This window comes from Lissotriton vulgaris, chromosome 4_1 (assembly GCF_964263255.1).
Source record: "Lissotriton vulgaris chromosome 4_1, aLisVul1.2, whole genome shotgun sequence".
NCBI classification, from domain to species: Eukaryota; Metazoa; Chordata; class Amphibia; order Caudata; family Salamandridae; genus Lissotriton; species Lissotriton vulgaris.
Window position 1 is genome coordinate 75,093,720 of NC_141691.1, and position 26,451 is coordinate 75,120,170.

At 47.7% G+C, this 26,451-nt stretch overlaps 1 protein-coding gene across 1 annotated transcript in view; it reads left to right on the forward strand.

Annotated features, from left to right (window-relative positions):
- The window catches only part of LOC147718399 (C-type Lectin CRL-like), a 37,296-nt gene extending 11,058 nt beyond the window's left edge, over positions 1-26,238 (forward strand). The window contains exons 2-5 of the mRNA XM_086966713.1: positions 1,968-2,140; positions 15,308-15,439; positions 19,448-19,550; positions 25,963-26,238. Coding sequence (XP_086822839.1) covers positions 1,968-2,140; positions 15,308-15,439; positions 19,448-19,550; positions 25,963-26,036 — 482 coding nt within the window. The 3' untranslated portion in view covers positions 26,037-26,238. The remainder of the gene's footprint in view (positions 1-1,967; positions 2,141-15,307; positions 15,440-19,447; positions 19,551-25,962) is intronic.
- Positions 26,239-26,451: the final 213 nt, after the last annotated feature.

Sequence of the window (26,451 nt, forward strand, 5' to 3'; positions counted from 1 at the left end):
ATACTCATGGAGTGTGATGCAGTGACTGTGAGCTCACATGAACTGCCATCTAGTGACAGTGAGCTCACATGGACTGCCATGCAGTGACAGTGAGCTCACACGGACTGCCATGCAGTGAATGTGAGCTCAATACTCATGGATTGTGATGCAGTGACTGGGTGCTGAATCCACAGGGTGTCATGCAGTGATATTTAGCTCAACCACACGAGCTGTCTTACAGTGACAGTGAACTTAATTCACATGGACTGTCTTGCAGTGACACTGAGCTCAATCCAGATGACCTGCTGTGCAGTGAATGTGAGCTCACCACACATGGATTGTGATGCAATGACAGTAAACTCACTCCGCAGGGGCTGTCATGCAGTGACATTGAGCTCAATTAACATGGATTGTGACTGCTTCAGCTGCAAGCTCAATACATAAACAAAATGATAGTAAGGCTTCGTTATTATCATTTTATTTATTTGTATTGAGCTTGCAGTTGAAGCGGCGGGGCGGGGCTGGGCTCCCCGCGTCACAGGGAGGCGTTGTGGCTGCACCTTAAGTGCGCATGTAGGTTTGGCTGGCACTTGCTGCATTACAGCCTGGTCGGAGAACATACACAGGCTCCCATTCCCCATGTGAGCGCCGAACCACAGCACTCAGACCAATCACAATGCTGCATTGCAGCGTTGTGATTGGCTGGGAGCCTGGGTGCTTGCTTCCTGGTTCCTGTGTGGAGAAAAGGCGATAGCTGGTGACCAGCTTGACGAGCAGGTTTGTTTCTTTTTTTCCCCCTCAGCCCTCGCCACCGTTCCCTACCAGCCGCTACTGTGTCCCGTCAATATTGTTGATTCGATATTCAGGGGCATACCATCTTCATGAAAAAAATCACAAGGCCCTTTCCCACACTAGCACATCCACAGGTACAGTTGACAAGGGGCTTCACTACGTGGCCCATCCTCGGGTATGATTCCTGAGTCCCTTTACTTGTATGGACCATTTTGGTGCATGGTTATCCCTATTGGACCACACTGATGGTCTTTTAGTTCTGTCTAGAGTTCAAGTTGGCTTTAAGCCCAGGCATGGAGCCTTCCAATGAGTCTTCTGCCCTCTGTGGACGGTAGCCAATGTCTATTTTGTGGCTCTAGGAATGCTAATGAGAGGGAAACCTTATACAGTATGTAGCTCCTGGATGAACTTCAACAGCTACATTGCCGACACTCCCCAATGAGAATGGGCCTCAGCCAATCAATCAATTAGGATGGCTATTCATCAATTGAGCATCAAGGCGCTTGCAGCCCCTGGAGGCTTATACAAACAGAGGTCTTAAGGGCCTTTTGAAATTCCAGAGGTGAGGCGATGGTCTGGAGTTGGGTGGGAAGGCTATTCCAGGTCCTTGCTGCGATGTGGGAGACTCCACTTCTGCTTCAGCTGATGCAGGGAGTTTGGGCAAGTGAAAGGGAGGCAGAGCGTAGTCTTCTCGACGGTTAGTGGAAGTTCAGGCGGTGGTTAATGTAAGCGGGTCCTTGGTGTGTAGAGCCGTGTGTGTGTGGTTGAGCAGCTTGTATTGGCATGTACGGGGGGCAGTGGAGTTGCCTGAGGTGGGCTGTGATGTGGGTTTATCAGAAAAGGCACGGAGTCTGTTTACCCCAGACAGCATTGCCCAGTACCTGCAAGACTGCCAGCTTCATGCAGGGGCAAGGAAAATCCACAGGAACTGCAGTGAACCCGCTGGCATGGTTGATAAACATGTTGCATGTTGGAAACGATTGATGCAGTTGTGTTGCATCCTGCACTAGTGAGGAATCTCCCTCCCTAAGAGGTTCCTCATGGTGATAGTTGTACAGCTGAAGCATGCCTTCTCGGTACAAAAGATTCCAACATATAGAATATGCGCAGCGATGGTGATATTTAATGGCACCAGCCATGAATTGGAGACAGCAATCGCTGCAATACAATGAGATCTTCTTAATTCTTGTTTTTAGTAAATAGGACAAGTGAAGATGCTGTGGCCGACCCCTCAGCGCCCGAATCATGCGCAAAAGTGACTATCTCTGATGCCTACTCGTGCCCCATGTGTGGAATCAAGAAGTGGACCAAAATCGGAAACACGTGTTACCAGATTTTCTCCTCCAAGATCTCTTTCTCCAATGCTGAGGTTGGTACACATTAGTTCTATTTGAATCTCTTGCCTAAAGACACGTGTTGAGGCTAAACATGGCTTTCATGTAAAAGGGTCCAACAGATTTCCAAATTTCAATGGACCAGGAAAAGGGTGGTAGGGGTAACATTTTACTAGAAGGTGATCGACCCAAGAGATGACCAATAGATTGATCCACCCCAAAAGTCAATAAGACTCCGCACTACCAAGGAGATGGGTTTTTGTTCAGCCCAGAGGATTGTTTTGGGTGGCGAGAATGTTTAGGGTTGGTTCGGTGATGTTAGGTCTCCATGAATGAGCGCAATGACCCAAAAGGAGAGGGAGCCAGGGACCAGGGCAGGCGCAAGGGGTTTCAGCAAACTGGCTGATGTAAGTGCTGAACAAAATATTTTTTAGGTACCTGATATTGCTACCAGTTGCAGGGGAGCCCTTTAAAATGAGCATTTGCATTGCTGCTGAGGCATCTTAAGCGTGAGGTGTAATACACACAACAGTATTGTGTGTCTCTTGGGTCCAGTTGAATCCAGATCACAGAAACTAGGATGCAAGGGGCATGGGGAAAATGATGTAATTAGTACAATGCTGGAGAAGAGAGACACTGTTATAGGTGGCTTTTACAAATGCTTGATTTGAGCAAGGTAGGGTCTAGTGCTAATGCCAATGTAAGAGACCAGGGCCTGATGTGCAATTACTGTTGGCAAACCAGTGTGCAAATTGCGCCTGATTGGTTTGTGAATGAGGATATAAATTTCAATGCAACCTATTTAATAGCAGGTTGCATAGCAAAGTTTCCGTTCACGGGGGCTCACAAAATGACCCCCTAATAAATATTAATTAGCCAGGTTCCATCTTGCATCTCACTGTGGGTGGCATGAATGAAAGGTTGGTGGTCGGTCAGGGACAGTAGACATCCATTGCTGCAATTGCATTCTCGAATGGGGATCTTATTTTTTGAAGCAGCCTATGTCCACTGGAGGGACCCATGCCTCTTTTAAAAACACGTCCCCCGTTTGCGAACACATCAGGGGGACGAGGAAGCGGTCTTCAACAAGGTACCTAAAGGGGAATCTGACCCATGAGAACAGTTTGCCTTAAAATCAATTACTACCCCCTTTGAGGTGTTGGTAACTTTTCGATGAGCTGTGATCATGTTTGCAAAGAGTTGATATTTACTATTACAAATTGCAATTAGGAGAGGCCCCCCTTCCATGCCTCCTCCTAACTGCGATCCTTAATGATTCACAAGACCCCTTTTGCGAGTCGAAAAGCCTTTTCAAAGCAGCCAAAGGGGGCTAGGGTAAGGCACAACACCATCGTGCATTCAAAACACCCCGATTTTGTGAATTTGCAACCACAAAATGTCTAGGTACATTGGCTACAGGTGTCAGGACCAAGGTCCACAACGTAAGGCCTTATTTAGAGTTCAGAGGATAGGAAACGTTGCCACAAACACGGTAGATGTCCCTTCTGGAGCATTGCGAGTGCATTATAATTGATGGCATTTGTATTATGGTGGACCGCTATTCATCACTTTGTGACAGAGTAACCTCTACATCAAAGTCTAAATAATACCAGAGCACGTCTTATTCGTGGACTTAAGCTTTGGAGTGGTTTTAACAAAGGCTGCTTCAGAACATAGCATTACATTAGAGGTTCCATTTGATAACATAATTTATGGAGCACAAAATATGATAAGAAGACCAGAACACATCACCAAGAGCACAAATGCACACATGTCATATTTAGGCATCAAAGGAGCCAGCAGCCTTGATGTGCAAGTGGTGAAGAGATAGTTCTAATTGCTTTGAGGAGAGCGAACTCAAAGTGGAGGCCTACCCAAGATTGCGTTGGCTGCATCTTCTAACCCGCTGTGAGCTCGAGGATGGGGGCTCTGGATAGCCGTGTTGTCCTGTGGTCTTGCAAACCCTGAGATTTGAGTAATCTCTCTGTTAATCCTCAGCAAGAGATACGGCCTGGTCTGTGGGTTCCAGTGCACAGTCAGACCAACATCCATGTTGATACCTGGATCTTTCAAAGTTGGAAAAAGGCGTAATGGCATAATGTGTACCAGGATAGCCCATGTGCGATGGGTTGATCCCCCGGGGCACACTTGAGAGATTCAACAGAATAAAAAATGTCAAGGTAGGAAACCTTCACTAAGAGACGGGCTGGCTGAACATTAAAACTTGAATTTGGGGAGGTGAAAATTGGTCAAACTGGATTTTTCCCTTTAAATGCAAATCTGTAATTCGTTCTTAACATCCTGGAGGACTCAATACAAGCATGAATCCTAAATATTTTGTTATAGTGCTCAGAAAAGACTAGTAAAGTGATACATTCTCTAGTAAACTCATATAGGTCACAGTTACCAACTATCACCATCTCCCAATGCTTATAAATTCTCTATATCAACAGAGAATTAAACACAAGTTTCACGGTCTTCCATGCACTTTCCTCGCAACTCATGGTCGCTCCTCACTGTGATAAGCTATAATACCATTGTGTCCTTCGTGTCTTGTCATCGAGAGTTTCTCAGAAGGAAGGAAGTGTGTGTGCTTCTTAAGTTGGTTGGGTGAGTTTCAAATTCTCCATGTAAAGGGCTCAGACAGGTCACAGGGCCAAACAAGCCGAAATTTGTGATCAGAAAAGTAGGAGATTTTGAAAAAGAAAATCTGGAGAATGTATTTCCCCATTGACTTCTATTGAAGCAGAGCCAATTTTAGGTTGGAGACGGCTAAATACAAATATTTTTGGCTTAAAAAATCAGGCGTCTCCCTGCTTGAATCGGGTCTACTGGCACGCTTTTGCGGGACAAGTGTGCATGGCCGGCAGAGAACTAGACACACCAGGACAGAGGCCAATAGAAGCAGGAATAGGACTTACTCTTAAACAGCATTGAATCCATATAGGAGCTCTTTAATCCACCAGGGAATGATTAATAATCCCCATCAACTTGATTTATCTGCCTTGACAGTTGTTCTCCACCAGGGGCAGTAAGTAGAATGATGGTGAAAAAATTAATGGTCTTGCAGCTCTTATTACAGGCCGAACAGCATTGACCAGCTCCGGCTTGAAGTCCCTGCTTGCTGAACTCAGAACCCCACAATTTATACAATACAGAGGGGCATATTTATGAGGGGACGTGAATCACACTTGCACCATACAATGTGGTGCAATCACGATGTAAGCATAAAAAATGAGATTTAGGAAGCCATGCAAGGCCACCTTGCATGGTCCTGAGTGGCTTCATAAATCTGGAGCAATGTAACACCTCAAATCGCTGTGCTGGAATACTCTGCCCTGGGAATGCATTTCAGGGCAAAGCAAGGGTGTTCCCACACAACTCCCATGGCTTTTGACACATTCCCAGATATACCAAAAGTGGTAGATGTGGGAATGTGGCAAAAAGATACCCCTTCCCAGAGGATAAGCATGAGCGGATTTTGCGGATTGGCAATCCGCGAATTTGCGGATTTGCAAACTCGCAATCCGCAAAATCCGCGAATTCCCGCGAATTTGCGGATTTTTTTTTTTTTTTGTGTTCGCCCGTGTTTCTGCCAGTTCGCGAGGGTTTTTACACTTTCGCAATTTGCGAACTTACCTGTCGGGTCGCAAGTTTTGCGAACTTGTTGTTTCTACGTGTCCAACCTGTTTGGGACACTCTTCTTCATCACTGCCACTCTCTGTCACCACTGCCACTCTCTGACTACTCATGCCACCCTCTGGCCCACCCATGCCACCCTCTGTTTCATCACCACACCCTCTGGTTGTCCAGTGTACATTATTTTTGGCAAAGCAAAGCACACCTTCCCTGCCTCAAGTGACCTGAATTAATTTGGGGCTGATTAATGTGTCACAGAATATTTTTTTAGCTGGCACCTGCTTCCTTAGTGCGCCCTGATTAGTGATCTTTTGCACTTGCTAAGTGCTTTCATTGTTGCAAAATTAGTTACAACACCTGCCCTGCCCCAACTGACAATAATGAATTAGGGGCTGATTAATGGATTTTAACTTCCAGCCTGGCTCCTGCTTGTCTCCCTTAGCTGTAATTCAGGACCTTTGTGGCATATGTGTAACTATTCTGAGGTTCAGAGCAGGGTCACATAATAGTTGCAACTGGCAACTGAACTCTGGAGGGGCCCCTCAGGAAGCACTACAGGAAATGGCTACTAATGATGAGCCTGAACTTTTGAACCTGGTAAGTAGTTACTTTCAGTTTTGCTAAAATCGTATTTCTGCAATTTCGCACTTATTCGCGGGGCGCGAACTCACGCGAACAGTGCGAGCAGTGCGAGCAAAATCCGCTGCTCGCGGATTTGCGGATTTTTCAGGAAATTCGCAAATCTCGCGGATTGCGGATTTCCCGAAAATCCGCAAAATCCGCGAGCGGAACGGATTTTCCGCCCATGCCTACCAGAGGAGGCGTAATGAGAACTATCTTTATTTTCCTTTGTTACTTCCTCTTTCATTGTGCGCTGCATTGTGCAGCATAAACGGAAGGAGGAATGTGACTCTCAGCATTGTTTTTGTTCAGGAAGGTGCCACTTTCTGCATTAAAATAATCCTGCATGCAACGCAGGCACCCTTGGAACCTGGTGCACTGGTGCCTGCATTGACTGAATGCAGCCGAAATGGCCCAGCACAGGGACAAAGGTAGGAATGCACTGTATTCTTCTAAATACAGTGCATTCCTGACCTTTCCCAGTCGCGCAGCAAGGTAACTTCCTGCACTGAATTACTTTCCCATAAATATGGCCCTCATTGTTTTGCAGGTATTTGGTGACATGTTCATTAAAGGAGGCAACTGCATGCTCCCAGATTCCATATGACTGCGGACAACGAGAGGTGCATGGACCAACCAAGAAATAAAGGAAAGTTTCTTCGATGCACCCCTGAAGCCAGCGACTGTATGTCATAGGGCAAATGAGATTCACCAGTTACACATTTGAAGGCCGGAGCCCTACGAAATTGTATCTGGGGCTGCCTGGGTGGTTGGTATGCGTTAGACTGGCCATCTACCTCGAGTGAAATGGACAGATGTTGTGATCAACTACACAAATCCTTTTTACAGAAGTTGTGGCAGGTAAATCCCAAAACCCAAGCAAAGGGTGGCACAATATGGCAGAAAAGCCGGCCCTAGAGGCCATAATGAAAAAAAAATTGATAGCCCTGAGAATGTCCATGACTCCAGTTTAGGGGAACACATCAAAGCCATTGATCATCGTATCGGTCATAGCAGATACATCCTCCTTAAATTTGCACCTGATTGCAGCTGCAGCTGAAGATAGGATAGCTACTATAGAGCAAAACATGGAAAGCGCCTTAGCCTGGGAGTAGGATCATTGGAACATGGAGAAGAAAACCATGGAATTGGAGGACAGAAATTGTTGGGATAACCAGCAATTTTTGGAGGGAACTCATAAAAGCTGGAAAACGACAACAAGATATTCTTTCTAAAGTGCTTCATACCAGAACATACAGCCTCAGTATTCTACCTACTACTAGAGCTACAAAGGACCCAAAGGGCCACAAGCCCAGGCCACTAACAGGTGAGAAGGCCCAGGCAAGTGATAGTCAGCTTTATTACCGTCAACAGAAACAGCAACCCACCCAGACGTCTAAATAACGCGGCCCGTTTAAATATGGGGACTACAAAATGTTCATTTCTCATGATTTTTCAACGAAACATTGCAAATGCACAAACGGTTCCTAGCCCAGAAATTTAGACTGAAAAAACTGGGCCTTCAATATACCTTGCTAGAGTCAACAACCATTTAAATAATTTGTGGGAAGCATACCATAGAATTCAGAGACACCTGGAAGGATTACTAGATATGTTGGAATCTCCTGCCATGGATGCAGTAGAGCAGCAAGGCGAGACGGTGGTCCACATGCAAATCAGCCCCAAAGGGAGCAGTCGCCAATTGAACGAGAAAGAGGCTAGAAGAGGTCACTAGACAATGGTCATCGGAGCCCAAGAATTTTATATAGAGTAAGACGAAATATGCCATTAATGGGAAGAAAGGTTATGACACTGTGGGTGGGACGCAGAGGAATGGCTTGCATTCGATAATTGATCTAGAGAGTGGGGAGCCTATAAAACAATGGTTGAGGTACGGCCAGGAGGATTCCCATGGTGTGCATTGATTTACTTTCCTACACTGACACTTAGGAGTCCCACAAAGCCTGCGTGAAATACATGTCTAATAGACCCAAATCACCTTGTATGAGGTTAGTCACCCCCGTTGGATAGGGAAGAGGTATGGTTAGATGAAACTCATGGAGGTTGGACATCAGACCCAGACTGCCAACAACTCGTCCGCCTAAGGTGTAAGTGCCCGACCACACACCAGTCACCACTAAAGACCTCCACCACTGTTTACCACATTCTAGTCATAGTAAGGGGACCGAGAGCAGTGGTCATCAGGTTAGACTGACTACAGTGGACAATTGCGATTCTCCTATTACCATGACCAGAGAATCTGAATTTCATTAAAGACACGGAGGCTAACATTATGCATTTAAAAGAGACAATCAGCAGAGCAGGCTGGAACTCTGTCTAACGTTTGTTTTTGCTGGCTATCACCCTACACTTCTCACTCCTCTATATGTCAATACTCACTCAGATATACCACTACTATTCCTAGGGATATATTCAAATAGAAACACACCATTAGATTAACCGCTTCATGAAGTATGCAGAATACACAGGTTTTAGTGGCACTTTCCCTCAATGTTCATGGCTTGACCCATTATATCAAGAGGAAGATAGACCTATGATACCTCCACACAATCCAACAAGACGTAGCCCTGGTACCAGAGACCCATCTATCTGCTGCAGAAAGTGAGAAGCTTAAAATGGACTGGTTGGGAGAGTGTATTAATCTAGCAAAAGACCACAGGCAGGAATTGACGGGTCAACTACTACAGCTTACTGGAAGGGTGGCGCAGCTATTCTGAGTAACTCAGCCATGGACAGATATTGATGGGCACTGCATATTTATAAAGGCCACCATGCAGCACCAGACAGGGATCATTAGGTTGATCTATGCCAGAACTCTCCAACCTTTCTCTAGTAAGAGCTACTTCTGATCAATGGAAATATTTCTGAGCTATCAATGACTTTGATCATTGTTAAAGTAGTGACTACATCAAATAGGAACGTTATAGTACCACACCTTGCAGGATCATAGTAGCAACCATCCAGGTGCACATCACAAAGTGAACTATACTTACACATATATACTATCTTTCACAATGTTATGGTTGTCAATATTCCGAATGCCTGGATACATTATGCTAGAACACCAACCATCCCATAGTGTACGACAGATTTACCACAGCAATGTTGGGAAAAAAGGTTATCAATATAAAAAGCCTCCACTTGACTGATGCAATAACAGCCACAGCAACAAGTGACCACTGGCACAAAAGAAATACTAACAGCTGCAAATCTCCCAAACACACATGAATTATTATCCAAAGAGCAGCTTTAAATTTAAATATGTTTTGGACTTGCATTAATCTTTTCAAACATCATCACACCACTCTCTCAAATTTCACAGTTCTCTATCAAATATACCTTTTTCATTTTAAGTAAAAAGTCTCCAAGACTATCTTGTTTTTTACACACACTGTAGAGAGGAGCTTGCAAAATCACGACTCTCCATGTCACTTTGTAAATAGAGAGAGGAGATAGGTGATTATATTTCAAGCCCTGCAGGTTGCCACAGCATGCAGTCTGGAGATGTATATCGCTGCCCTCTTCAATATTGCTAGACTATGCCCTATCAGTGGATAAGACCAAGGAGCATATTATCAAGAAACAGCGTTAAAATGATCGCCGCTTTAGCGGCAGGAAACTGCTGCTAAAGCGACGATAATGAGCTTGATATCATGCCCTTGGAAATTCCCATAGAAGCCCATGTTCTGGTGTGAACATGGACTTCTATTGGAATTCTCGATGGCATATTATCAAGCCCATTATCGCCGCTTTAGTGGCAGTTTCCTGCCGCTAAAGCGGCACTAATCTTAACTCTGTTCTTGGTAATATGCCCCCAAGTTCTTTAGGGATAGCTCAATTATCTCATGAAAAACTATACCTTAACTGACACATGGTGATTGCTGCACCCAATAAACAGAATTTAACTTTTATGTCTTACATGTATGGAACGTAAATTATTTCCTCATTCGTTATTAGGCTTGAGTTCAAACGCAACACTGAATGGTGTCTCTGATCCCTGGTTGGTTTCAGATCAGGATTGACTTGGGGATTCAGAACCCCCTCGGCGGCTCTTTACTACGCCATATAAATTGCCCAAAGACAAAGACCACTTAATATCCGTGTTGCATACAGATTCAGAGGAGAACGGTGGCGGTGGTTGACTCCTAGCCTTATAATTAGGGCAACAACCATAACCCAACCATAGGTATCCCGACTATAAGAGATGTACAGGGCATGATGGTTACACATCCCATTGAGACACATTTGGGCTTCCAGGTGTTCTACTGACCATTCTGATCCTCGAAGAGTAGGAATACTAAGGCATTGTGGGACCAGTTTTTATCCTTGATGCTCTTCTCAACATTTTTGACTGACCTGCCCAGACACATGAGGAGGATAGTACCAAGGAGGAAAGCAGGAAGGTGATAGATGAATTGCCAATTGGCAAAGTTCTAGGGTTTGATGAATTTTCTTCAACATTTTCTAAGGTCAACATATGAAACCAAGCCCACCCTCTTACATAAAGGTTTTGAAGGGACAAAAGGAGGATAGGACTAGAAGGCCATTGCCAGAATCTAACAGAGCCAAGATTGCCCTTGTCAAAAACTGTCTGGATAAAGACTATCCGTGTGTGAAATTTGTGTTTATGCGTAATTATGCAAAATGCAAATCCGTCATGATGTCTATATATTAGAGCAAAATGCATCCTCGCGTGAATTTTTGCACCATGAACAACAGCTGATGCTGCCGGGCATTTGTGTTAACTTTTTCCCATCCATTACTGCAAACTGCGCCAGTAATAGTACATTTTTACCACAAATAGTGCATGATTACGCAAAGTGACGTAATGGCGTAATTTCGGGAACTTCACGTAACAAGTTTAATGCAAAATTCCTGAAAATTCTGCTTTAGGCCTAATAAAGACCCATTAATCTGCAAGAATTCAGACCATCCCGCTGATCAGTAGTGATATTAAGATTTTACCAAAAATTCTTGCAGATAGATTACAGGCAGTTTTGACAGTATTGATCCACCCGCATGAAGTGGTGTTTGCTTTGCACTTATCATCTGCAGCCCATTGTGATCGCTAGCCCCCATATCGTGGCAGGTCTGAAACAACATGGAATAATGGGTGGCAATCTCTTCGAACGTGGAAAAAGTCTTTGTTAGGGTAGATTGAAGCTACATATTTAGAGAGATGGAATGGATGGGCATTGGAACAAAGTTCATGAGGAAGGACATGTGGTTTTATATGACTCTGATTGTGGTGGTGACCTGCATGACTACAAGTTACCTATCTTTGAGATTTAGAGAGGGACCAGGTCGGACCGCCCACTTTCCTCTTTATTATATTTTACTAACCATTAAGCCTTTATTGATAGGGATCCGCAGGAGTACCACCATAAAGGGGACAGCAACCCCTGATGGCATCCATTAAGCCCTATTTGATGATGATGATGATATAATAGTGATGGTATCATACCCAGAAATATTAGAAAAGTTGTACTTAACTTTTTAACTTCTATGGACCCTCACTTAATCATAACTGGAACCCGAGGACCCCACTGAATGTTTATTGAAATCTGGGGACCTCCACTATGTTCTCACTGGAAGCTAGGGACCTCGGCTAAGGCATTTTTGAAGACTTGACCCTCAAAACAATACACAGAAATACCGAAAGAAGCATTCTTCAAATACTACATATTAAAAAATATGAAAATGTTCATTTTAATAGGAAGGTTGGAGCAGTTATAAATTAAACTGATGCTGCCCTGCTGTTTGATGCTCCTGCGCTGCTCCCACAAATCAATCTGAAGATACTAACTTAATTTTTAGCCTCCAATTTCAAATTCCTTCACATTTACAGAACGTTGTAAAATGTTCAATTTTACACGTTGTTTCTTTATTTCTACACACTTTATTAATCTGTTAATATTATCTCAGTTTTTAAGCAGTCGCAGGACCCCCTGGATTGGCTTTGTGGACCTAAACACAGGTTAAGAATCACTGTATTAGAATAATATTCAGATTCTCAGTATTTTCAGGATACAACACCAGCTGGAGTACATGTGAAACCTTTCCATAGCCCCCGTCCGAAGGGTCCATCCCTTGAGACTACCCAGTTTCAATGGAAGGGGTCTAGGATGAATTACCTAGGGATACCTAGGGACCCGAATCAATTGAGACCTAGATAACATGGTGATAAGTAATATTAACCCATTAAGTGCTAAAGCAAGGAGGGGCTTGGGAAGATGGCCCTCACTAAACCTGTCCTCAAGGAGAAGGGAGCTTCACAATTCGTATTACAAATTTGTAGTGTTGCTATTAGGTATGCCCATGATACTGTTCAACAAAGTGGCCAATATGTTGAACACCTTTATTCTTCAGGGAAGAAAGCGAAGATTGAAACTGCTCAAAGTAGTCAAATGACATGCAGCCCAAACACCTGGATTATACTGGCTGTCCTTCAGCTGGAGCAAGGGGGATCTTTGATACATGATTCCTGGCCATGCTATGGGGCAACGGAAGTGTTAGGATGGGGGTTCGGTACCACTATGGTCAGACTTTGAAGCCAAAGCAATATTCGGATGGACAATATACTTACAGGTTGTAGGGTGTAAACATTTGAAGACGTGCAAAACGGCTTCGAACTCAGCTTTTAAAGTTTAACCCACTGTATGGGTAAAACTACTCGGGCCACAACCAGTTGAGCTGCCAAACTCACAGATTCCGACGTATTTTCAAACCTGGGGAACCTATAATGGTGTGGTTTCAGGGCTCTACTAGGTTATAATAGACTCTATCTTTTCCAATTCAATGACCCCACAATAAAGAGCCTGGTGATTAAGCAGATGACCAATCGGCTATCCAGCAGAGGACTGGCTCGTCCTACGACAGGCTCCTGATGCTTCCGAGAAGCCCTACTGAAGTTCAGATACTATCAAATCCTACATAGTTGGCATTGGTTTCCAAAGCGGCTGGTGGCGGCAGAACCTTACAGTAGGGTAGGATGGTGGCAAGGAGCCCAGAATAATTGTGACGTAGTGCCCCTATTGTTGGAATGCCAAAGAAAACAACATTATTGGGTGAGAGGAGGGTGCTGAAGAGAACATTATAAATGTCAGGTCCTAGGAGAGGACAGGCTGTCGAATTCAATGACACAATATCCAGGGATCACATTTCAGGAAAGAGATGCTTTACAACTGCTATCGCAGTTGCCACAATATGTGTACTTAGGCTGTGGAGGTTGAATAAAGATTGAAACCCGGATAAGACATGTTTGCTGTGGAGGTTGAATAAAGATTGAAACCCGGATAAGACATGTTTTACATGGCATCCAATGAAGATTTTTTTTTACAACAACTGTCTGGTCACTTAGACAAGTTTGAGGCTGTATGGTGACTAGAGAGATAGCTGGACATTAGAAGCATGTATATGTGCTAGTCAGAGCCCAAGCTGCCTGCATTTGTGGATACAGTTGTTTATAGGTTGAATATTACTCACCCTTATAATAGGTAGATTCGTGGGTTGGGTGACACTTAGGTTGGAAGAACTGAAGGTCCACTGGGAGGCCAACAATAGGGTTGAGTCACGAGATAGGGGAGTGTGGGAGAGGATTGATGAGGTAGGAGGTGTTTACAAGAATACTGGACGACTTATCCTTAATTGTTTAACCACCTTGGGCACATTGAATGTACGAATGCTACTTGGAATACAGTTGGAATGTTAATAAAACATGTGAACCCAAATTCTTATGTTGTTTTCTATCTGGATAAGATTGTATTTTCACTATTCCACTTTAATTATGAACCTTTTAAAATGAATTATAAATTATGAGAGTTTCCCATGCTCATCTTTATCACAGACCACACTCTATCCACACCAATGAATTATGCCCTTTAACCTGACTACACATCTTTTACTTAGAAAGCCTTTGCATATCCTTTAACATTTTTATGCTACCAAAGGACACATTTAGATTTTTAATCCGTAATAGAAGGACTCGAGCATCAACCTTTGTTGACTAAGCAACTGTAGACATACGAAGGAGAGATTCTATTATATTTGTCACCATCACGTGTTGGTCTTAACTACAAATATACAAGAGACCATAGTTCCCAATATATGTGCACCATCAAATACAGGCCACACTTAACAGATGAACTATACTCTGAGACACAAGTGAGAACCAAAGAATAACCAAATTATGCAGGTCTTTTGTCCTGAAGAAGGCTATACAACATAAAATGTATTGTATCGAAACATTGCATCTGTTTTTTGTCAGTTTGGTTAGAGCAGGTCCACCTTATATCCATCCCTCCTAAAACTAGAAGTTTGTGCATACGCGTATAGTTGGTGGACTGTCTCACATTATTTTACAGTCACTTGTAAAACTACTCGAAATGTATATTTACTTTTTGTATGTGAATATTTATAGTTTGTGTTTTACTGAAACATTATAGTTTGTGTTTTACTGAAACATTCTAAGGTATTGCACCTAATATGGTGTGCTAGCTGTACGTGTGACAAATATTTTTCTATGCAGAATGAATAAGGAGCAGGAACAATTAGTTGCAGAGGTAACACACAATGTGTTACGTAGCTTTTATATTGTTTCGACAAGGTAACACAAATGACATCTTTCTAGATAGTTTCATCATTCCATGCATGCCCAGGCAGGCACATGCTCAGAACAAACAACTTGCTTGGTAGCTCTGATGCCACCACCCGATGTAGCCATGTTCCTGTAAACTGTCTAAAGCAGTGTTTACAGCTAGGAGAGTATGAGGTCGAATATAGGCATCCTGCTTTATACAAGAGATGTTCCAGGGCATGTATGGAGTTTCAGTGAGGTCATTTATGGACTGATGTCTATCATGCATGGAAATGTGTGGGTCACATGTCCCCCACATCTGCTTACTTCTCCATTTCTTCCCCAGATGTACTGCAGGAGGGTCATCCGTGGGGGGCGCCTGGCTTCCATTCATTCCTATTCGGACAACATACAGCTGGCAAGGATGACCCACGCCAACGCTCCGCGTGTCTGGGTGGGCGGACTCTACCTTCATGAGGTATATGTAAATGAGCGGGAGGAGAAGGGCGCGACACCTGTAGAATGGGCGTTTGAGGTTACTGACAGGCCTCTTTGGTCCATATGTCACCTTTACAAGATGAGTTGGGGCCAATTCACAAAGGAAAACACCTAAAAACAGCAACATGTGAAATTCATGTCAATACAAACATTATGTATTTTAACCTATTGAGAACCATTCCTTTTGTATACCACCTGCGCAAAGGTAACTCCTACTTTGAAAAAGGCAGGTGGAAATAGGTAATTCACCAAAAACACAGAAAGTAACTTGAAAAAAGATTTATTTTGAGTTTTCACAAATGATAAGTGCAATGGGTTCGGATGTACTACATGTTAAATGTCTTTCTTTATTCTTGTTTGTAATAACAACATTTCTTTACGTCCCTCTCCCTCCTAGGCACATCTCAAATGTCATAGTGTCTGATGCATTTCAACCCATTTTCACATACCCTTAAGTCTTTCTAGACAAGGGAGCCTAATCTAGGCCAACCAAGGCTAATCCATGCCAGGTTTGCAGGACAGCCAACCACATGAAGAGGATTTGCATACACTGAACCTAGGAGGATGTGATATAACCCATATACAGCGTTCCAATGCCTTTTTGGCTAGGTTGGCCTGCAGAAATGCCATAAACATGTACATGCTTATCTGCATACATTCATACATATCCTGGCTGCTTTGGACCTATGTTTGAAAACCTTTGAGTTAGGAGTTTCCAAAGTGGTACCCATGACATTTCCAAACACTTGGCACTACGCTTCAAATCTTTTACATTGTAGGCGGTCACAAAATGTGCATCGCAAGTCCTCCACCGTTCTGCTGACACCCCCCTTCTTAAGATTATGCACCCTGGACTACAACCCCTTCACACTTGTTTCCTCCCTTCTCATTCATAATTGCTCAATACTTGCATAAATTATCAATGTACAACTCTTGGACTTTCTAACTTCGTGGATTTGCTGAGTTATAGGTGAAGAATTATTGACTTTTGCCAGGAATAAGTTGGCCCTATTGCTCTTAAAAGACACAAACCTCCGGCCCCTCAGTCAGGAAGCAAAGATGCTATGGATGAACTGACATATTTACAGAAATGTTAGTGAAGATGATGAGCAGCGTGGGTTGGTGGGGAGTAGTGAGAGCTGTCATTGTGCTCTCAGAGGGGAGCAGGCGTAGGAACAAGGGAGATCAGTCTAGAGTCGGTTTCACACAGGCCTTGACATAGAACAAAATACATGTTGTGGTCATAGGAGCCATGAGGAAGAAGACTGTGCTAAGAGGAGTAATGGATTAGCCAAAACGTGCAGCATGTAAAATCTCTTCAGGGCATTAGGGCAGTATCATGCATTGGGCGCACTGATCTGGCATGCACCAATGCGCGCCATCAACTGACTGTGCGGGCGCAGACCAGGTAGGTGTGCACTATAGCAGGTGATGTGCGGCCCCCAGGGCAGCCGTGAACTCACGCCTGCACAGGGAACAGTGCATTAGTGAAAGGCAAACCAGCTGTTTGAAGTCGCCGGTTCCCGTTTCACAGTGAAGGTGGCAACGAGGCCTGCACTTCCGAGGGGGGCAGAGATCCCTCTGCAGGCGTGTGCAAAGAGTGCCTGAGGGGTATATTAGGGGTCCCCAGGGCCCCATTTACCCCCTGCAAGGAGCAGTCTCACAGGCCCCACCTCTTTGTGGCCCATATTCAGTGCACCTACTGGCAGCTCCTTTGCCCCGGCACCCTCTTTCATAGTGTGACACAGGGGTGGAGGCAAAGTTTGCCCTCATTTGCAGGGAGCCACACCCTCATGCAAATGAAGGAATGAGGGAATGCCCCCTGAGGGCCAGGGCGTAGCCAGATGTGCGATCTTTAATACAGAAGGGTCTGCACAGGAAGTGAGTACACACAGCCTCCGTGTCCCCGGAACCCTGTCTGTGATTTGGCCAGGACTCAAATGTGAAACATGTCCCTTTAGAGATTATTAAATACATTTGGAAATTAAAAAGAAATATATTTTGAAAAGAAAAAGAACTTTGAAAATGGTGATACAAAACAGGGTAACTATAGAAGTGAAGAATCAAAAGTGGTGGAACTCAGTTCCCATTAGTTCCTGCTCACTTCGAACTCTGGTGCCACTGGCCACTGATCTTAGCAGGAAGCTATCTCTGCTGCCTCAGAGCCCAGAGTGTAACTTGGAAGGAAGGGCCCTAAGTGACCCGTCTTAAGGAATGCTTTACAGCATGTATGTAAGTAAGTATGTATATGTGTTATATATATATATATATATATATATATATATATATTTATTTATCAGAGACTAGTGCTTAATTTGTCCATGTGTTTTCCGGAGCTCGGCGCCATCACTTAATTGTTATCACCGGCACTTACGTCCACGAGGTGGGTCTACTTCTGTATGGAGAACATCAGTATAACAATTAAATTGACATATATAAAAGTGAATCAGGAGCGTCCAGGCCATTATTACTGCTTTGGGTGGCCTGGAGCTGTGCAAGCGGTCGCTTTTATAGGGATGTGATGTTTAGTAGGGGGCGTTTACACTGGCATGTGGCAATGATGGCATTTCCAGTCGGTAGTACAACTGGCGGTGGCCTCCTGAGTAGTTCCTTGGGTCCTGGTATTCGGTTATTTACAATCAAGCACTGATAGCGGCCAGAGAGGCTACATGCATCTTTGTACCCATATTTTAAATGCATTTGATGGAATAGGGTTGGTTCCAGGATGTATGGACTGACCACTATGTGCAGTGTTTTTTCACTTATGTCAAGTTGAGGAAGGAGATACTTCAGCAGAAATCTCTTGGAAAACAAATATTTGAAAGCCACAATGAGAGTGCATTTCTTTGTGGTTGTGCAGCTCTTCTGACCACCATCCACAGTAGCACACCGTTTAATGCTTACTATTTTGCACATATCCACAATGACAACACAACTAACGGCCCTTGGCTAAAACAACTGCTGCTTGAATCTATCCACTATTTTTCTAAAAGTTTGTTCAACAATTCTAAAGTCAGTTGTCTGATTTGTACCCAGGAGATACTGCTCTCTGAAAATTGAGGATCTATTTCGACCAGGATGTGACATTATTGTTTCATTTCACTAGAACATGCTGTTCTGTAGGTGTAGTTTCAATCACCACCTCTACTTTCTAGCTCTGACTTGGGCACTATCTAACCCTTCAGTCATCATACATCTATCTTTGAGTCAGTGTTGTTCTCACCTGTGCAAGAGCAGCCTCAGCTGTGACAGTATGAGCGTAAAGCATTGTCCTGCACCATCTATAGTGCCTCCATCCTGGGCAGCAAGCCCAGGGCGCCTTCCATGAGAGACTCACTCTGGCAACAAAACTCACAAATGGATGACTGCAGGGTGGGCAGAGACACCTCTGGAACTGATGCCTTTCTTCTTGATTGTATTTGACCTCTATGTCACTGAAAGAAGGCTTTATCTCCAAAGCTATCTGTTGTGGTGAATCCCAACCTTGTCGCCAACATAACATAACATAACATAAATTACATAACATCCTCGTCGCCAAATGTTATGGTAAAACACAGAGACATCAGCTGAAGCATCAGTTCCTGGATGGAGTGCAGCGGGAGGTGGGGCGGGGCAGGAGGGGGCAGGGTGGGGGGGGGGGTGTAGTAAACTCCGGCATACAGCCAATTGGAGTTAGGTAAATAAATAAATAAATAAAACAAATTAAATTAAATTGCACGCGCTGCAACACATTGGGTGCCATGGAGAGGGAATGCTCAGCATGAGCCTCATCAAATGTCGACACTTGCAAACATAAACATAGCGCGAGGCAGATAATGTAAATGGAGACCAACAGCTAAAAACATAGACATAAATGAAGGACTAAGTCTATCACTACACTATCTTTATGTGTGCCTTTAAAATTCACTCTCCCCCACCAGTCTCTCTGCCTCTGACCTCCCTGCACCTCTGCTCTAAGCCTCTTGTCTCCTTCTCTTTCTGTACCCAGGCTAGAAGCTATGTTTGGACAGATGGGAGTGAAATGGACTTCAAGAACTGGTCAACTGGCGAGCCCAACTTGCTTGCAAAAGAGTTCTGTATGGAGATGTTCGGTAAGAGCAAAGAGGGGCACCCCATGCTCTGGCATCAGTTCACATGCTATAGGGTAGTATATTATAAGCGAATTAATGATGGTATTTCAATAGAGTGACCCATACCCACACCCCAGAGAAAGAGGAACAGGAGGTTTATTGATGGAGATTTCGAGGGGTGACTTCACTGCTGATGCTTACCCTCCCTCTGAAGGAGTCTGGTGCCTGTGTCTCCTGGTTCCCCCATTAAGTGACCTATGACCTCCCCTCGTGGTCTTGAGTTGGTGCTACCAGTACAGGGGGAGATTCTGCTGCATGGCTATGATTGGCTTCCATCCCTCAACCCTCCACAGCACCTCTAGCGACAGATGAATGTGCAGAATAAGTGGATTAGGGCAGGTACAATGTGAGACGAAGAACAGATTTCTAATCAAACACAGTATCCCTTTAAATTTTGTAATATTTAGTTGTGGGGAAACTGTTGTTGGTTTTCAGCAGCTGATAGCTATTAGTTATGGAATAATGGGATTAGTTGATGGATTTTAAAGATCTTAAGAGTGGATTTAGGTCACCTGGGTCTTGCGACAACAACATATTATATAAAACATATCATATAAAATCTCTTTAAATACTGCCATTTGATTCAACATCCTTTCCTTTACTTTCCAACTTGCTCAGTTTCATCATTTAATCTAACGAACAGTCCGCTGAGGATACTTTGGCCCTGAGGATACCAGGGCGATGGAGGCCCTGCGTCCCTTGACCCTGAGGATACCAGGGCGATGAAGGCCCTGCCTCCCCTGACCCTGAGGACACCAGGGCGAAGGAGGCCCAGCGTCCCTTGATCCTGAGGACACCAGGGCGAAGGAGGCCCTGCGTCCCTTGACCCTGAGGATACCAGGGCGATGAAGGCCCTGCCTCCCCTGACCCTGAGGACACCAGGGCGAAGGAGGCCCAGCGTCCCTTGACCCTGAGGATAACAGGGCGATGGAAGCCCTGCCTCCTCTGACCCAGAGGACACCAGAGCGATGGAGGCTCTGCCTCATCTGACCCTGAGGATACCAGGGCGACGGAGGCCCTGCCTCCTCTGACCCAGAGGACACCAGAGCGATGGAGGCTCTGCCTCATCTGACCCTGAGGATACCAGGGCGATGGAGACCCTGCGTCCCTTGACACTGAGGACACCAGGCCGATGGAGGCCCTGCGTCCCTTACCCTGAGGATACCAGGGCGACGGACCGTGCGTCCCTTGACCCTGAGGACACCAGGGCGATGGAGGCCCTGTGTCCCTTGACCCTGAGGATGCCAGGGCACTGGAGGCCCTGTGTCCCTTGACCCTGAGGATACCAGGGCGATGGAGGCCCTGCCTCGCCTGACCCTGAGGATACCAGGGCGACGGAGGCCCTGCCTTCTCTGACCCTGAGGATACCAGGGCAATGGAGGCCCTGCGTCCCTTGACCCTGAGGACACCAGGGCGATGGAGGCACTGCCTCCCCTGACCCTGAGGATACCAGGGCGATAAAGGCCCTTTCTCCCCTGACCCTGAGGATACCAGGGCGATGGAAGCCCTGCCTCCTCTGACCCTGAGGATACCAGGGCGACGGCGGCCCTGCTTCCCTTGACCCTGAGGATACCAGGGCGATGGAGGCCCTGCCTCCCCTGACCCTGAGGATACCAGGGCGATGGAGGCCCTGTCTCATCTGACCCTGAGGATACCAGGGCGATGGAGGCCCTGCGTCCCTTGACCCTGAGGACACCAGGGCGATGGGGGCCCTGCGTCCCTTGACCCTGAGGATGCCAGGGCGCTGGAGGCCCTGCGTCCCTTGCCCCTGAGGATACCAGGGCGATGGAGGCCCTGCGTCCCTTGACCCTGAGGATACCAGGGCGATGGAGGCCCTGCGTCCCTTGACCCTGAGGACACCAGGGCGATGGAGGCCCTGTGTCCCTTGACCCTGAGGATGCCAGGGCACTGGAGGCCCTGCGTCCCTTGACCCTGAGGATACCAGGGCGATGGAGGCCCTGCCTCGCCTGACCCTAAGGATACCAGGGCGATGGAGGCCCTGCCTTCTCTGACCCTGAGGATACCAGGGCAATGGAGGCCCTGCGTCCCTTGACCCTGAGGACACCAGGGCGATGGAGGCCCTGCCTCCCCTGACCCTAAGGATACCAGGGCGATGAAGGCCCTGCCTCCCCTGACCCTAAGGATACCAGGGCGATGGAAGCCCTGCCTCCTCTGACCCTGAGGATACCAGGGCGACGGAGGCCCTGCCTCCCTTGACCCTGAGGATACCAGGGCGATGAAGGCCCTGCCTCCCCTGACCCTGAGGATACCAGGGCGATGGAGGCCCTGCCTCATCTGACCCTGAGGATACCAGGGCGATGGAGGCCCTGCGTCCCTTGACCCTGAGGACACCAGGGCGATGGAGGCCCTGCGTCCCTTGACCCCGAGGATGCCAGGGCGCTGGAGGCCCTGCGTCCCTTGACCCTGAGGATACCAGGGCGATGGAGGCCCTGCGTCCCTTGACCCTGAGGACACCAGGGCGACAGAGGCCCTGCCTTCTCTGACCCTGAGTATACCAGAGCGATGGAGGCCCTGCGTCCCTTGAGCATGAGGACACCAGGGTGATGGAAGCCCGGCCTCCTCTGACCCTGAGGACACCAGGGCGATGGAGGCTCTGCGTCCCCTGACCCTGAGGATACCAGGGCGATGGAGACCCTGCGTCCCTTGACCCTGTGGATACCAGGGCGATGGAGGCCCTGCGTCCCTTGACCCTGAGGATGCCAGGGCGCTGGAGGCCCTGCGTCCCTTGACCCTGAGGATACCAGGGCGATGGAGGCCCTGCGTCCCTTGACCCTGAGGATACCAGGGCGATGGAGGCCCTGCGTCCCTTGACCCTGAGGACACCAGGGCGATGGAGGCCCTGCGTCCCTTGACCCTGAGGATGCCAGGGCACTGGGGGCCCTGCGTCCCTTGACCCTGAGGATACCAGGGCGATGGAGGCCCTGCCTCGCCTGACCCTAAGGATACCAGGGCGATGGAGGCCCTGCCTTCTCTGACCCTGAGGATACCAGGGCAATGGAGGCCCTGCGTCCCTTGACCCTGAGGACACCAGGGCGATGGAGGCCCTGCCTCCCCTGACCCTGAGGATACCAGGGCGATGGAAGCCCTGCCTCCTCTGACCCTGAGGATACCAGGGCGACGGAGGCCCTGCCTCCCTTGACCCTGAGGATACCAGGGCGATGAAGGCCCTGCCTCCCCTGACCCTGAGGATACCAGGGCGATGGAGGCCCTGCCTCATCTGACCCTGAGGATACCAGGGCGATGGAGGCCCTGCGTCCCTTGACCCTGAGGACACCAGGGCGATGGAGGCCCTGCGTCCCTTGACCCTGAGGATGCCAGGACGCTGGAGGCCCTGCGTCCCTTGACCCTGAGGATACCAGGGCGATGGAGGCCCTGCGTCCCTTGACCCTGAGGACACCAGGGCGACAGAGGCCCTGCCTTCTCTGACCCTGAGTTTACCAGAGCGATGGAGGCCCTGCGTCCCTTGAGCATGAGGACACCAGGATGATGGAAGCCCGGCCTCCTCTGACCCTGAGGACACCAGGGCGATGGAGGCCCTGCGTCCCCTGACCCTGAGGATACCAGGGCGACGGAGACCCTGCGTCCCCTGACCCTGAGGATACCAGGGCGACGGAGGCCCTGCGTCCCTTGACCCTGAGGATCCTGTGGTGATGGAGGCCCTGCCTCCTCTGACACTGAGGATACCAGGGCGACGGAGGCCCTGCCTCCTCTGACCCTGAGGATTCCAGGGGGATAGAGGCCCTGCGTCCCTTGACCCTGAGGATACCAGGGTGATGAAGGCCAGGCCTCTTCTGACCCTGAGGATACCAGGGTGACGGAGGCCCTGCCTCCCCTGACCCTGAGGATACCAGGGCGACAGAGGCCCTGTGTCCCTTGACCCTGAGGATACCAGGGCGATGAAGGCCCTGCGTCCCTTGACCCTGAGGATACCAGGGCGATGGAGGCCCTGCGTCCCTTGACCCTGAGGATACCGGGGCGACGGAGGCCCTGCCTCCCCTGACCCTGAGGATACCAGGGCGATGGAGGCCCTGCGTACCCTGACCCTGAGGATACCAGGGCGATGGAGGCCCTGCCTTCTCTGACCCTGAGGATACCAGGGCGATGGAGGCCCTGCGTCCCTTGACCATGAGGATACCAGAGCAACGGAGGCCCTGCGTCCCTTGACCCTGAGGATACCAGGGCGACGGAGGCCCTGCCTCCCCTGACCCTGAGAATACCAGGGCGACGGAGGCCCTGCCTCCCCTGACCCTGAGGATACCAGGGGGGCGGAGGCCCTGCCTCCTATGACCCCGAGCACACCAGGGAGATGGAGGCCCTGCCTCCCCTGACCCTGAGGATACCAGGGGGGCGGAGGCCCTGCCTCCCCTGACCCTGAGGATACCAGGGGGGTGGAGGCCCTGCCTCCTATGACCCCGAGGATACCAGGGCGATGAAGGCCCTGCCTCCCCTGACCCTGAGGATACCAGGGCGACGGAGGCCCTGCCTCGTAATTCTGAGGATGCTGGAGTGATGGAGACCCAGCCCGTCATCCCTAGTAGGGTCAAGTACTGCTTTCTCCAGCATGGCGGAAACACTTTTGTTATTAATAAATGCTGGGGAGACGGGACCGCCGCATCATAGAGGCCTGAGTGCACTTAGGAGCGGGGGAATACTCGCATATGGCCCTGAAGCGCAGGCAGCCCTCTCCCTGCACGTGGTGGCCTTAGTTGGTGTCCTGGCCAGGCCTGCAGCAGACCCAGGCAGGGCACATCTGCACCTGGAGGCCGGCTTCAGATACTGGGAGCATCCGAATGCGCTAAAAGAGGATGCCCTGGAGCAGATGGGCCACCATCCGTGACTGACTGAAGTTCAGCAATAGGAGCAAATATCAGCCGGGATCCTCTCCTCTAAGGCAGGGGGAGTCACCTCTTGGGCTCAGCCCCCAAGGCCCCCTCCTAGTAAGATCTGAGGTGCCAGCTGTCAGCCGTGCAAGAGGGATGAGACAGTATCCGTCAGGCGGGGTGCTCCATCTCTTCCTTCACCTCACCTCACCCAGGATTTGAGCGTTTCAATCCTCCCGAAATGGAGACCTGTTGCAGAATAATCTGGGGGTGTGTGGGGTGTGAACAGTATACCTGGGATTAAGAGCCCCCTAACACCCTTCTGTGGTCCACCTACCCGTCGATCTAGGTCTATGATCTCTAGCTGGGAAGTGCAAAGGCGAGTGGAAAGAGACATGGTATGTGAAGGCCTGTGAAGCTTGGTGCCTAGGATTAGAAAATCCCACTAGGAGTTGTGGCCATTTCCTCCCTAAGGGCCTTAAACTCACACACCAGGTCCGTCGTCTTTAGTAGCACTTCGCTGCACATTGCCAACTTACTACGAATGAAGAAACTTTAAGCCTGGCCTGGAAACCCCTCTTCACCTTCTGAAATAACATCCCTTGTGTAGAAGGGTTTCAAGATTGAAAACATCAAGGAACCTTTCAGCTGGTGACTTTCTAAAACTAGTGTCTGGCAGCCAGCACCTGGATGCAGTCAATTCTGTGTTTTCCTATCAGCCTCTGGGTCCTGACCTATCAGGGTCATTCTTTCATTCATGGGTGATGTCAGGTTCTTGCTACCCAAGCACTGTATAGCAGAGTAGAGGGCCTGCTGCAGGAGCTGCCTGACTGCCAGTGCCTACAAGCACTGCTCTACTCCCTTCAGAGACCAGCGCATGTCTCACCCTATCTAAATGCAGCCAACCACATACCAGCACTAATTTGAGAGCTTCTGGCTTGAGTGGAAGGTGCACAGCAGACTTAAAAAGTCAGTGTTCTGACGAGAAACACAGTGTTCTCAAGTTTCTGTGAGAAAAGAACTTCTGATGCCTTCAGAAGTTCATGTCTCACAGAGAGGCATTTGTAGGAACTTCGGTTCCTATGAATATCTTTGTTTTTCTATTTTTTCCAGGCAGTGGACAATATAGAGCACATCATCAGTCTTGACTGACTGTCAATATCTTTAAATCCACCTGTGCAATATTTCTATACCTGGCATGTTAGGACATTAGATCCACTGTACTATGACACAGAGATACTTCATGGTCTGCAGGTCTGCTCTCACTTGCTTCTTGCTATTCAACTCCCTGTTGCTCCCCAGGTCTTGGGTTAAATACCTTTCTGCTATTGTCTTCTCATGCTGCTCTACAGAGAGAGTAGGTGATGCCTTCACTCCTTACTCACTGATGCAGGTGTGAATGCTGTAAGCTGACCTCTCGGGTTCTGGTCCTCTGCCCCAACTCTCTTAAAAGCCTCCATATCCTCACCCATCCCCCACATCCCTTGCTTAAAGTTTATTCCACTCTTGACGTTGCAATTCCTATTTTTCAGGTAACGGGAAATGGAATGACCTACCTTGTCACACGAAGCAAGCCTATATCTGCGAATACCGTCTACATTACTGAAGATTCACACCCAGGAGAAGGTCCAAGCTGAGCTCCTTCCGCCCCACTGTCTCCATGCTGACGCTTCTCCGCTTACGAACGATCGACCACTCGCGAGTCCACTTGGCAATATTATATCCAGGGGTGAGCAGCGCATTCAGTAACAGCACCGGCTCCTGAGATGGCTTGCACTGCTTGGCATTCGAATAAAATCCTGATATCAAATATCTTAGAATTGGTGATTTTCTTTGGGGAAGGAGGCAGATAAAGGTTTAGGACCACCGGGAAAGGAGAAGCTGATGGATTTAGGTGGATAAAATGGGGTAAAAAAAATATTGCAAATATGTATAGACTCGGACAATAGCTGTATTATGTGCAGAGCACTGTAGAGGCCGCCTGTCCAACTCCTGGCATTCTCGGTTTGAAATGGATCTAT